The sequence below is a fragment of the Centrocercus urophasianus genome, unplaced genomic scaffold (genome assembly GCF_019232065.1).
Source record: "Centrocercus urophasianus isolate 14NV4802_14NV808 unplaced genomic scaffold, USGS_Curo_1.0 seq_11, whole genome shotgun sequence".
Taxonomy (NCBI): domain Eukaryota; kingdom Metazoa; phylum Chordata; class Aves; order Galliformes; family Phasianidae; genus Centrocercus; species Centrocercus urophasianus.
The window spans coordinates 10,417,403-10,431,503 of NW_024884253.1; the positions used below are offsets into that span (position 1 = coordinate 10,417,403).

Genomic DNA, 14,101 nt, shown 5'->3' on the forward strand with positions numbered 1-14,101 from the left:
CTGCAGGCTGCTGGCAATCACTTGCCTGCCTGGGAGGGGTAGGAAGGAGTGAACTCATCTCTCAACTTCTCAGATCTTGTTTTAAGATCAGGAACTTGGGGAGCATCATTAAATAAAGGATCTCTCATAGTTGTGCCTATACCTCCATGGGTATTTCATGGGCACTCACTGCTTGGGAGTCACATCAGTGATGCCTCACGCTCCTCTATTACAAGGTGACGAAAGCCCTGCACTAGATTGAATCTTTTCGGCTGTGTTGTAGGGCTGTGATAACTGCTGTTAACAGATCTTTTGTGGTGTCCCACAGAACAGTTTCACTTATCCTCTTAAGTGAAACTGCTATGAAGGATATCTTAAAACTGAATCTGACACAGTGATAATGCATAGATGTTGTGATCTTTTTTCTGGTTCTGTGCTGTTATTGAGCTGCTTCTTTGCTCAGCTGAGAACTGTGAAGTAATGGATGGACGCTTAACCTGAAACCAGAGAGGCACAATAGAAAACCAAAGCTGGCAGAGAAGCCAAAACATCACCTCACAGTTAGAAGGGTAGATGTGAATTAGTTAAATTCCACTCTAATGTTAAAGTATTTATCCAGTCTTTTCCTACTGTTACTGATGAAAGTGTTAATAATGCCAGGGGAAGAATTTGCTGTACCACCGAGAAATGTCCCTCCATTAGCCCCAGGGAACTCATCAAAGTCCCTGAGATTTGAGACAGGTTGAGGAAAGAAAAACCCAACCTCCATTTGGGATGATGGGTATTATGTTTCTGCAAAAGAATTTGTCTTTTTGTGGCAGAGAATTGTGGATGCTCACTGCAGTTGAGATCTGCTACAAAAGCTTGTTTCTTGGCAGCATTCTTGTACGTCCTTATGTTTTTACCATTCTCTGTTAAGTAATATATAATGTAATTCTGTTGTGCACAGATCATTATACCATGTTACTGTTCATATTTACCCTCCAGCAGAGATACTTCCCACATTTCTGGCACTTCTGTATAAACGGAATGACAGAATGGGCAGGGTTGGCAGAGACCTCAAGGATCATGAATCTCCAACCCCCCTGCCGCATGCAGGGCCACCAACCTCCCCATTCAATACTAGACCAGGCTGCTCAGGGCCCCATCCAACCTGGCCTTGAACACCTCTATGGACGGGGCATCCACAGCCTCTCTGGGCAGCCTGTTCCAGCACCTCACCACTCTCTCTGGAAAGAACTTCCCCCTGACATCCAACCTAAATCTCCCCTCCCTCAACTTAAAACCATTTCCCCTTGTCCTGCAGTTATCTACCCTTTCAGAGAGTTGATTCCCCTCCTGTTCATAGGCTTCCTTTATGTACTGAAGGACTACAGTGAGGTCACCCCACAGCTGTCTTGAGGCAAGCATCTTATTTCATATATTTTGCAACTGTGGTTTGAGACATCGTAAAGCAAAGCATATTTTGGTATGAACCTACTTGAATGGAAATGAAAGACTGAACTTGAATTGGTGAGATGCTGTTAAGGTCAAGAATAAACATCTCAGTGATGAAAGTGGTGGTTTGTGTTTCTGGGTACTTGTTGCCATTTTATGCTCTCTCTTAGATGTAGCAACAGGATTTCCACCTTAGATCTGTGTTTTGTTAAACATCTTTAGAATGGTACAGTGCATTGCATGCTTGGGAAGGCTAAAAGGATGAATGAATTGCATTCTCTCACTGTTTGGTGGTGAACATCCAGTAAGCACTGGAGTTCAAGCTAAAATGAAGTTCTGTGGTATTTAAATCTGTACTGTCCTGTGTCTGATGAGCACTAATGTGTGTTTCTGTAGCTAAATGTGTCAGTTCTGCTGATTGCAGCACTACAGGCTCCGTTCAGCACACGGTCTGATAGATAGAGCAGTGGTTTCAAATGAATGTTATCATCTCTTCTCCTTCCAGGTTTTCAGGGAGGGAGATAAACATGATTCCTGTGTGATTTTCTGCAGTGTTAGGCAGAGTGCAAATTAGTCTTTAATGCCCACAGTGCCATATGTCCAAACAAGCATACACACAGTTACCTTTTTGCAAGTAGTAGAGGAAAAGAGTTCATGTCCTCTGTTCATCTCTTATTAGTGCTTTGCTAAACTCTGTAGTGTGCACATGACTGAGCTGGCTAACAGCAGAGTGTATATTTAGCACTGCAGGAGTCAGCATCCTTTCAAGCCTTAATTGCTGTAGTAACAGGAAACCATTTATGAGTTACAACAAATGATGGAGACTCTTTTTTTTCCTTTGCTGTCAACTTTTGGATTGTTGTTTCCCATTGGAATATTATAGGCATCCAATTGAAAATCAATTAAAATATTCTTTCAGCTTTGTTCTGCTGTATTTACTGAGGTTTTTGTTTTTGTTTTCCATTGGGGAATTAAGACTGAGAAGGAATAGAGGGGGAAGGATGTGTGACTGAGGAGTTCATTCATGAGCTGTCTTGCAATCCTCAAAAGTAAACGTTGACTGATTCTGAGCAAAGCAGTGCCTCACCTCTCATTTCCATGCTCTTATCCAGAACTGTCTGCATTCTCTTATGAATGCCACCTGTAAAGGAATGCCTCCTTTTAATAGGCACAAAAATTGTTTGGTTTCTGATTGCAAGTGACCTTTTGCTGTCCTCAGGCTGTACATGGGTATGATTTCTGAGGTGGCCCAGACAGTTTGGAGAGAACTGCTGCCTCAGTTCTTCCTCTGTGCAATAAAACACACCCTAGCTTTCAGATGAGGAATGCCTTGTGGTGAGATTGTTATAGCTCTCAGTGATTAGTATTTTTCATGTTCATCTCTCATACCATCTTCACTCATCTTAAAAAGCGGGTCACTGTTTGAACTATGAAGCACTTCTTATATTTGTCTTAGATTTAACAGTGCTCAGCTGTAGTACATTTCTTCATAGAGCAGCCCAAGCCACAGTGCCTGCTGTGCTGCTGCTTGTTTCCTGCCCTTGGGTGGCTAACAGATTTAGCTGTAAAACTTTATAGCAGTGCTAGCTGCAGTTTGAATGGAACATAGCAATACAAGCCTTTTGGCCTGCAGGTTTCCTTGTACTCCAGATCTTAAAAAAATTGATAATTCGTAAAACTATTCCAACACTTTTAACAGACTGAAAAAAGGTCCCCCCCTGTAATGAGATTGAGGCTTTTGTCAATGACGAATAATAATCTTACAGCAGGAAGATGTTACCTATGCAAGAACTCCCTGGGTGTCTCCTTCCCTAAAGAAGTATTTATCAGGAATCCTACAGAAACAGATGAAGAGATTTTCACCTGTATTCAACCCCTCCCCATTTCCCTCCAGCCTGCGCTGGCTCAGCTCTGCTCCTTCCCCGAAGTATTGTCACCCCGCTTCCCTCCTCAGAGCATCCAAAGATAGTCCCTGTTTATGTTCTGAAGGAGACGACTTGTGTCATTTGTAGTTAATGTGAGCGTTAAAACTTCCATTATTCATGGGTTTACAGATTGATTTTTTTTTTTTTTCTCCTGCCAAACAAGTGTCCTCAGCTCCTCCTTTTGGTAATAAGTTTCTGAAATAAATAATGCACTGTGTTTTGGCTGCTTAATAGCTTTCTGACTACACCAAAGAGTGTGTAATTATGTAGAATGCCATGTGCTATCAAGCTCAGACAATATCAGTGGTAGTTAAGCCCACAAGACTAACATTTGAGAACTCTGTTCTTCTTGATAACCAAATAGTTTTTCATCTTCTGTACCAATACCCCAACAAATTGATAAGGTAATTTGTGACAACAAAGACGGTGAAGGATCTAGAGGGGTTGAGTGGAGGGACATAGGAGGAAAAGCTGAGGTCCATGGGTTGCTCAGCCCAGAGCAGAGGAGCTGAAGGGAGGCCTGCAGGCAGCTGCAGCTCCTCACAGGGAGCAGAGGGCAGCACTGAGCTCTGCTCTGTGTGACAGCGACAGGGCCCAAGGGATCAGCAGGGAGCTGTGCAGGGGAGGGGCAGGCGGGGTCAGGGACAGGGTGTGCACCAGGGGGTGGTGGGCACGGCCCTGAGCTGCTAGGGCTCAAGAAGTTTCTGTACAGTTCTCTCAGACATACTGTGTAAGTTTTAGGTAGTCCTGTGCAGTGCCAGGAGTTGGACTTGATGATCATTATGGGTGCATTCAAACTCTGGGTATTCTATAAAATATTTTACTTGGTGCTTATAACTAACTGGCCATCATAATCACATGTATAATCAATGAATATACAGATGTTATAATTATGAAATAAACAAGAGGGTTGGGCTAAGCAGGTTGTTATACAAAAGAGAATAAATAAAGTGCTTACATTTGTTCTGGGCTCACTGTAAAACTCCAAGGGAAGGATCTCCAGCAGAGATCCTTCCCCACTGGCAGTCAGCTCTTAAATGGGTCTAGGAGAGGTGCAGCCAGGCTCCACCCCTTCCAGCAGCCCAGGTGAATTGCCTTCACCTGTGCTCCCAGGGCTGAGTCATTGCTCGCCTCAGGTGATCAGTCAGAGGTTCAGGCCGTGATTCAGTAGTTCCCATACACCACGTATTAAAATTTAGGCATGCTACAAAAGAGGTCACATCTTGAGAACTAAAAGGAGTGTTTGCTAGGAGTCTGTGTGCTGCTACAGATTTTTATCACAAGATCTCTGTGTCTGGAGGGTGCCTCAGGACAGACAGTACTTGGTGGGATGGATCTGGGGCTAGGAACCATGCTGGTCATTGTTATGGCTTCCCATGGGAGCAGAAAGGGCAGCGGCCTATGATCTCCTGTGCTTGGATTCAGCACTTAGGGATTTTATTCTTATCCAGCATCCAGAAAGATAAAAAGAAGGAAGCTTTAATGGAAATATGAGGACCATGGCTTTGCTTTCCTGTCTGCCCTGAGAGTTCAGGAGCTCTGGAAAGCAGTGACCTTCAGTAAATCTCCCGTGTTCATAGCAGCTTTGACTTTACCAAATGCTGTAAGAACCATTTTTCTGTTCTCGGAGAAAAGCTTCTGAAATGACAGCAGTGATGTGTACAGAACACTCATTCCATGCTCCTGTAAGTGCCTGTCTACCCTGCATGGATGGATTGAGGCCGGTTCTACCCAGGTGCAGAAGTTTGTGTTGGAAAAACAGGTCCCATCCCTTGTCTCATCCTCCTAACAGCAGCTGAGATTTGTAGCTTGTTCTTTCAGGGCTTCCTGCTTGTACCCACAGGCTGCTCCTTGGGCCTGCCTCCACCCTGAGCTTCAGTGATATGAATTCCATGGTGTTTTCTAGGGGGGAAGAAAACTTCTGTGAGTTTCCTAGTATGCAGGTTGTGCTTCTCTCTCTTGTCTGCTAAATGCAAGTGGCTGTGTCTGTGGGGCTTGGATATGTGCATTTTAGGCAGATGGAAGCAGCTCTTCAGCAGCTTGTGTGTAGTTAATGAAAGGCAGGTCCTGCTGGACCGTCTAATCTCCTTCCACGTTCAGGTGACTTGGTTGGTGGATGAGGGAGAGGCTGTTGATGTAGTCTGCCTAGACTTCAGCAAAGCCTTTGTCTCCCATAGTATTCTCCTGGAGAAGCTTGCTGCCCATGTTTTGGACTGCTACACTCTTTGCTGGGTAAAGAACTGGCAGGAGGACCGGGCCCAGGGAGTGATGATGTTTGGAGTTAAATCCAGCTGGTGACTGGTCACAAGTGGTGTTCCACAGGGGTCAGTGCTGGGACCTGTCCTGTTTAAAATCTTTATCAGTGATTTGGATGAGGGAATTGAGTGCACCAACAGTAAGTATGCAGAAGACACCAGCTTGGGAGGAAATGTTGAATTGCCTAACAGTCAGAAGGCCCTATTGAGAGATCTGAACAGGCTGAATAGTTGGGCTGAGGCTAGTGAGATGAAGTTCAACAAGACCAAGTGCTGGGTCCTGCACTTTGCTCATAACAACCCCAGGCAGCACTACAGGCTTGGGGCAGAGTGACTGGAAAGCTGCGCAGAGGAAAAGGATTTGGGCATGTTAGCTGGCAGCTGGCTGAATGTGAGCCAGCAGTGTGCCCAGGTGGCCAAGTAGACCAATGGGATCCTGGCTTATATGAGAAATATAGTGCAGCCAGGAAAGCAGAAGGGAAGCAGAAGCAGGGAGGTGATTGTCCCTTTGTATTTGGCTCTGATCAGACTGCACCTCAAGTACTGTGTTCAGTTTTGGGCTTCTCACAACAGGAAAAACATTGAGACCCTCAAGTTTGTCCAGATAATGGCAGCAAAGCTGTGAAGGTTCTGGAGCACAAGTTTTTTGGGGAGCAGCTGAGAGAACTGGCGTTGTTCAGTCATAGAAGAGGAGCCTCAGGGGAGACCTTATTGCTTTCTACAGCTGCATGAAAGGAGGCTGTGGTGAGGTGGGGGTCAGCCTCTGCTGCCAGGTAACAGCAGTAGGATGAGGGAGAATGGTCTCAGGTTGTGACAGGGGAGGTTCAGGTGGGACATAAGGAGAAATTTATTTTCAGAAAGAATGGTGAGGGATTGGCACAGGTTGCCCAGGGTGGTGGGAGAGTCACCATCCCTGGAGCTGTTTAAGGAAAGTATCAGTAGTACATAAGTATATGTAGCAGTTAGTGTGCAATATTGGTGATAGGTGGATGGTTGGATCAGTTGACCTTTAAAGGTCTTTTCCAATGTTTATGATTCCATGGTTGTTTTTTTTAAGCTTGAGAACTTTTGTAGCTTTAAAACTGTAAAGGAATTGGATTCATTTGGAAATCAGTCTCCTGGTTGGCTGAATACTGTTATGGTCTAACTGATTTATTTTTACCTGACATTAATTTAAGTGCACATATTGTTTTCTCCTTTACAATAGCTTTGAGTGCAGCAGCCCACATGGGTGTAGGGACACTCGCTGTGATCTGTGCAGCTCTGGTTTGATGGTGATGTCCAAACAATTTGTCCAAACAGCCTGTTTGGAGCACTGTTTGGAGTACAATTTAAATACTTGGGATAGTGATGTAGGCTCCTCTTGCATTTTGCTTTTTTTTTTTTTTAAACCTTTCCCTGAAGAAGTTACTAATGAAAGGCAGCTTGCCAGAAGCTCAGGGTCCATTTTGCTGGAAGTTGTTGAAGCGTATTTTTTTTCCTCCTTTAAAAGAGGAGGCGTGTACTTAAAATCTACACATGGGGCAGGGGGAAGCTGGAAGGTTGCTTGTTTTCTCTCTCTTGTCCCCAGATGTACGCTGTGAAGCAGAGAGCTGTGGGTGCCACGTTCTGTGCGTCACTTCAGCTGCGCAGTGTTAGCGTCCTCAGGCAGCTTCAGGAATTACGTTCTTCTAAGCTCTTTGTGGTTTAAGTCCATGGTACCTCAAATGTTCATAGCATGAGTGACCAAAGTGGATTTGTTACTACCAAAATCAGTGGTCTCGAATGTTGTAGTATTTTTCTTTTGTTTTCTCATACTAGCTGTTAAATGATGCCCGCTCTCAGAACAGAAACGGTAACGTTTTCTTTTTGCAGACTGGAGGAAAGAAGCTTCTCTGCTGCATGCTTGGAGTTCAAAACAAATACTAAAATATAGTTCTTTTTGGATTTTTTTTAACTAACTTTAGTGTTTTTTTCTAATTTTCTTGTTTAATTCTGCAATAAAGATGGCTTCTGGTAATGGGCTGTTCTGTAATGTGTGCTGTTACTTGGCATAATCAGTTACAAATGATAGTTTAATCTTGCAATATCAGTTGAGTAAATTTTTGGCTTTTAATATCATAGTACTTATTATAAAAATAACGAAACAAATTGTAACAGAGCTACTGTCTGCTACCAAATTGGTAAATGCTTTATAATATATTAAACTGAGTATGTGATGAACTAGCTAACTTTCTCATTTCATTTTGACTTCTCTAGAGAAGTTGGAGGTTGCACCACCATCTCCAGGACAACTGAGACACGGTAAAATAAGAGTATTTGCTGAATGTGGTTCAGTACTGTGCGGTCTTTGTGGTCGAGTTGCTTTGTCTCTCTCCTATGAGCTGTTGGTCTGTCCTCATCCCCATACTACTGCAGAGTAGGAGAAAACCAAAGCAAGCACTTGCAGTGCTTTGTTTCATAGCACCTCATCTGGTGAGAGAATTCCGTGCTATTTAACAAAAGTAGGACAGAAAGCCCAAACAAAAGAGCACTGTTCAAAGCCAGAAGCAAATGCTGTTGGTCTAAGCCAACCTGCATTGGTTCTGTAGAACCTTGAAGATTTTTGTTTTCTTTTTAAGCTTAAAACTATTGACTCGCTGTGAGTTGCACAGATGTTCAATAAACTGAGATGCTGGGGCAAAATTATACAGAAATTGGAAGTAGACTTGGACTTCTTTATAAAATCATGTTTCTTCAATTCTTCTCTTCCAAGTCATTTTATTTTTATGACTTCAGACTCTGTCAGAGAGTAAATGCATGTAGTCAAATATTTTCTACTTTTAGGTATTTATGCTTATATATTTTTTTTCCCCTTGATCAGTGGGGTTTTGTACACTCCATGGATTCTAAAATTCTGTCAACTTCCCTGCAAATGTGATCCATGGTACAGCTACGCACACACATTTTGAAAGCCTTTGGCATCTATTTGTGTGCTTTTTTTGCTGTTAGCTTTTTGGGTTTTTTTGTCCTGCTATTTAAAAAGAAAAGTTAATACATTCCATGCCTTAGTCTTTTATGTGTACATTCAAGAAGGTATATATATTATTGGAAGGTTGTTAGAGAAGACCATACATGTTCAAATACCTGAGCATGAAATGTCTTGTGTGACATCAGCTTTTGCGGTAATGGATTCATGGTGTTTTTTAGAAGTAAACCTAGAAGAGGGCCCTGCTGGTTTCTTCTCACCAGCTTGTGAAGTTCATATACTCTTCTTTCTTCCTGCATATGTTTGCATCTCTGAAAGTTTATAAAATGTGATTATTAATCCTATCTGAAATAGGGGAAAAACTAAATAGCTGCATTTTGAATTTAAAAAAAAAAAAAGAGTGAAAAAAAATTTCCTAAGCTGTGTTTCTAGTCAAGTAGTCTGTCCTCCATGCTATATTTAGTATGCTAGCACCTGCAGGCAGTGCTCTGCAAATTCGTACCCCTCTTCTCAGAGAGCATGTAAATTAAAAGTTGAGAGAAAAAAAATGGAGTAGAACAAAAAGGAATGGTACAGTGATACTGTGCTGGTTAGAAATTATTCAGACTATGTAAGTAGTCTTGTGAGACCTCTTGGCAATCTTTATTGATACTGCAGAATGAATTGGAAGGATTGTAAATAATATCAAAGCTTGTTAAGTATCAATTTATTTTTTTACCTACTAACAGACATATGTGGCTTTCATCCAAAACTGTACAGGAATTTAGAAAGAATAAGTTACTTCACATGGTTCTTCACAAGCCATTAATACGACTTGACTTGCCAAGCTTGCCAGAAATAAAAGCCAGACACAAACAGAGGTAGTGATTCTTGCTGTGTTGCCTTTGTTTCTCTTAATGGTGATATTAAATTCACATTTCAGTTGTGTGTGTGTACTGGTGAACCCATTATAAATATGATCTCTTTGTTACTTATTTTTTAGTGTTCTTCCACAATGCATTACCTTTTGTAGGGTTTGGATTTTTGGATAACGCAATTATGATTGCTGCGGTAAGTTCATTATTTAATTCCCTAATCAAGCCAATACTGTTTATATTGTACTAAATGAGAGCTTCAGGAAGTCTTCTTTCCTTTTGTATCAGACTAACTCAACTAGTTTCTGCTCTTAATTTTTCCATTAAAATTTCCGTGCTCTGTTTTGACTTTGCAGAATGCAAAGTGTTGTTTTATCATCTGAAGGCCAGTCTTGAAACAAATTTTACTGAATTAGGAAGAAACTTGTTCTTCTTCAAATCCATGCTTCAAGATACATTTATGATCGTGTAGTTGATGCAGTTTTGTATCACCTAATTCCAATGTATTTATATCTAGGTCTTCAGTGTTTTTTTACTCGCAGTGGTGCAAGCATAGTTGGTGTTGATGCTCATTTGTATTGATGTAGCATGGTGTTGCTGAGTAATGAATGCTCTTTAAATATTTTCAGTTTATTTGGAAAATGAAGTAGGCTGGTGAAACAGGAAGATGATTCAAGACCAAATATGCTGTTCCTTGGGTGGAATTATAATTGACAATGTAATGTTAATCATGGGATAACTCAGGCGGGAAGGGACTGCAGGAGCCACTCTGCCTCTAGTCTTGCTCTTGATTTGGACCTTTTTGGGGTCTTTAATGTCTTGCGCAAAGCAGGATTGGCTGAAAGATCAGACCAAGATGTTCATGGTTTTATTAGGTGGAGTAATTTAGGTGAAAAGCAGTAAGGGCAGAGACTGTGCAACCTGTCTGGGCTGCCTGTTTCAATGCCTGACTGTCCTCATTGTGAAAAACACTTTCATATCCTGCACAACATCCTTGACTTTAAATTGGAGAGACGTAAGTGTGACAGATGGACCACTTGGTGGGTAAGGAATTGATTGCATAATTGCACTCAGAGTTGTGGTCAGTGGCTTGATGTGCAGGTGGAGGCCAGTGATGAGTGGCGTTCCTCAGGGGCTGGTTTTGAGATTGGTGCTATTTAACATTTTTGCCAGTGGCACAGACAGTGGGATTGGGTGCACCCTCAGAACGTTTGCTGGCAACATCAAGCTGTGTGGTGCAGTTGACGTGCTGGAGTGAAGAGATGCCTTCCAAAAGGGAACCTGACAGGTTAGAGAGGTGGACCTTTGTGAGCATCATGAAGTTTAACAAGGCCAAGTGCAAGGTCCTGCATCTGAATTAGTACAGTCTCAAGCACAGAGAGCAGACTGAAGGATTCAGGGGGTGTCAGTGGATGTAAAACTAAATGTGAGCTGGCAGGCCAGAAAGCCAGACATCCCCTAGGCTGCATCAAAAAAAGTATGGCAGGCAGGGTCTGAGGGGTGGTCATTCTCTCCTACTCAGCTCTCATGAGACCCTGGAGTATTGTGTCCATGTCAGGGGGGCCGTAGGGGCATGTAAGAAGGGCATGGACTTGTTGGAGTGGCTCCAGAGGAGGGCTGTGAAGGTGCTCAGAGGGCTGGAGGGCCTCCGTGAAAACGGGCTGAGGGAGCTGGGCTTGTTGAGATTGGAGAACAGAAGGCTCTGGGTAGACTTTACAGCGTGCTTCCATTACATATAGGGGAGCCTACGGGAAGGATGGGGGGGAGACTATCAGGAAGCGTGGTGATAGAACAAGAATTTTGACCTAAAAGAAGGTAGTTCTAGATTATATTTAAGGAAGAAATTCTTTACTTTGAAGTGGTAAGGCACCAGAACAGATTGCCAAGGGAAACTGTGGGTGCTCCATCCCTGGATGTAGGAGTTCAAGGCCAGGTTGGATGGGACTGTGAGCAGTCTGCCCTCATGGAAGGAGACCCTGTCGGTGGCGGGGGGATTGGACCAGATGGTGTTTAAGGTTTTCTTCATCTGAAAACATAAAGGAGATATGACACTACATTTTGTCTGTTTGCTCAGTATTTCTGGAAGTTTGCTTTCACACAGAATCACAGGATCACAGAATTGTAGGGGTTGGAAGGGACCTCCAGAGATCATCGAGTCCAACCCCCCTGCCAAAGCAGGTTCCCTACAGCAGGTCGCACAAGTAGGCATCCAGGCAGGTCTTGAACATCTCCAGAGAAGGAGACTCCACCACCTCCCTGGGCAGCCTGTTCCAGTGCTCCGTCATTATGTTAAGAATTAAGAGTAAAGAAAATGGTATGCAGAAATAGAGATTACTGTTTTAGCCATTAGGTTGCCATTATGAGGTAATGTAAAATATTAAAAGCCTAACTGAAGTAGCTTCTTGTTGTAGGGGTGATGCATATGCTGGGAGAATAAGAGCTATGCAGATCTAATAGAAGTAATGTCCATTTGTCCTTTCAATTTTGACATAAGCAGATAAGTGATACTTTACCAATTGAATTGATACTCTATTTTAAATCCATATCCATCAAATAATGAGAACTCTTATTTTTCAGGGAACCCAAATAGAATTGTCCATTGGAGTTGTCCTAGGAATCTCAACCATGGCAGGCAAGTAATAAAAATGGAGTATGCATAGACTGATGTGACACAGTCTTGTATTTTAGATTGAAAGTAGGCCACAGGGCTTGAAATGGCTCTTCTTTAGTCTTGAAGCAGCAGTCTTTCATAATAAATAAGAATGCGTTCTATTTGCAGAAATAGGATTTCATTTCAAATCCATTCTGAAATTCTTGGGGTTTATTTGTTTGTTTTAATCTAAAAGTCCAAATCCTGGGTCACTTAGAAAAGTACGTTTGCATTTCTGTAATGGAACTGCTTTTAAATTCCCCGAGATCTAATGTTAATGTACCTATTTGTGAGTGGCTGTTTGCTTGCAGTGCTAAGAGCAATGTTTGATGTCCCTCTGCTGTGGTGTCCGGTGTTCTCAGTGATTTTCCTGCCTCTATGCAAGGTGCAGAGGCAGCTCTGCTCTCCAGCGCTTTGCTAAAACTAATGAGCTCTGCTTCACTGCTTCTGTGCCTTGGCAGTGTGAGAGGGAAAAACTGCTTATGAACTGCAGGTGTGGCATTGCTTGAAAGCACACAGATAGCTTGGATGGAAGTTTGTACAGCAGAACAAGTTAATCTTCTGGAAATTTGCAGCTCTCCATTGCAATGAAAGACAGTCACAAGCAAGAGTATATCTTTAAGATCTCCTGTGAAATCATGTATTTTAAATGTGTAACTTTAAAGTGTTACATATTCAATTGCATATAATATTTATTCCAAAGCTGACACAGTGTATAGAAATGATGCCTGCTTTTGAATTGCTGAACAAAGCTGTATATGCTCTATTTCTAGTGCTTCTGTGCCTCTCCAGGCACTGCAGGGCTTTTTTGGTGTGCAGTATTAGCTGGTGAAGCTCAGCTGTGTGTGGCCATTGTTGGCTCTGAAAAGTTTTTATGCCTATTTCCAAGTCATCTTTTTGCATTTGTGAAGTCCTCATGTAAGCTGACAAAAATGTCGCTATTCTGCTGCTGTTATTCCAGGTTGTAATGAAGTCAGAAGATAAGCTCAAAAATAAAATTTCTTGTAGTTTTCTCTGCAGTGTGTACTGATAAGAGCCAGGGCCAATAGCAGTGGGTGTGGAAGGATGTTGGTTGCTTTTATTCTGTATTAATATTTTGGCTTCTTCCCTCTCATCACCAGCTGCTGCTTTGGGAAACCTTGTTTCAGATTTAGCTGGACTGGGGTAGGTCTGAATTTAAGACTGTTTTTTACTCCTTTGTAACCAGTGTTGGTGTTGCTGAACTAAAACATACAAACTGTTGAAATTGTTTGTGTGTTTTTTTGTTTTTTTTTTTGGTTTCTTTTTGTTGGTGTGGGTGTTTTCTTGTTGGTTGTTTTTTTTTTTTCCTTCTCTAGCTCTAGAGTTGTGCTTCAGTAAACCACATGACGTTTGATTATATTATTGAGGCCAAAACTGCAGTGCTGCAGTTTTGAAACAGAGACTAACTCTTCCTATTACATCTTGTATATTAAGTGATAGCATTGGGATTTGGAATTGGTGTTTAACATGATTCAGTGCTGCCATGACAGAATATTACCTCATCAGGTTTTCAGATCTGAGCATGTAACAACACATGTCCTTCTGAGATACAGCAAGAATTGCAGATATAGTTGCTATATCTGAGAAGAAGGGAATAGCTTCAGATCTAAATGTATCTATTTGCTGCCAATAACTCAGTATTTTATTCTGTTGGATATAAGCGGATGCATTTCGCTTTTTGAAAGGAAATTTCCGATTGGATCCTAAAATAAAGTTGTTTCTTTCATTTTCCCTCTAGTTTTTTCTTCTGCAAATAAAAATAGTTATTACAGAAAAGGGTGAATGGTCTGCAGTGTTTTTCTTGCAAGGATTACTTGCAAGTAATGCACAGTAACATTAAAGCCATCTTGTCTTACTGTTTGAAGAACTTCTGCAGATACGGCATGTTAAATCAGTAAGAAAATTAATAGATTTACATTGATTGGAAAAGCGTTAGGAATTCAAATACTTCCCTGTATTTACCTCTCTGTGGCTTTATCAGTGTGCTGAAGGAAAAGCTATTTTTCAGTGCTTTAAATGGTTCAAAATCCTTT

At 42.0% G+C, this 14,101-nt stretch overlaps 1 protein-coding gene across 2 annotated transcripts in view; it reads left to right on the forward strand.

The window, feature by feature from the left end:
* The window catches only part of TMEM65 (transmembrane protein 65), a 31,922-nt gene that overhangs the window by 12,892 nt on the left and 4,929 nt on the right, over nt 1-14,101 (forward strand). For both annotated transcript variants that reach the window (XM_042837608.1, XM_042837618.1), the window contains 4 exons: nt 7,835-7,879; nt 9,526-9,593; nt 11,975-12,029; nt 13,169-13,211. In XM_042837608.1, coding sequence (XP_042693542.1) covers nt 7,835-7,879; nt 9,526-9,593; nt 11,975-12,029; nt 13,169-13,211 — 211 coding nt within the window. The remainder of the gene's footprint in view (nt 1-7,834; nt 7,880-9,525; nt 9,594-11,974; nt 12,030-13,168; nt 13,212-14,101) is intronic.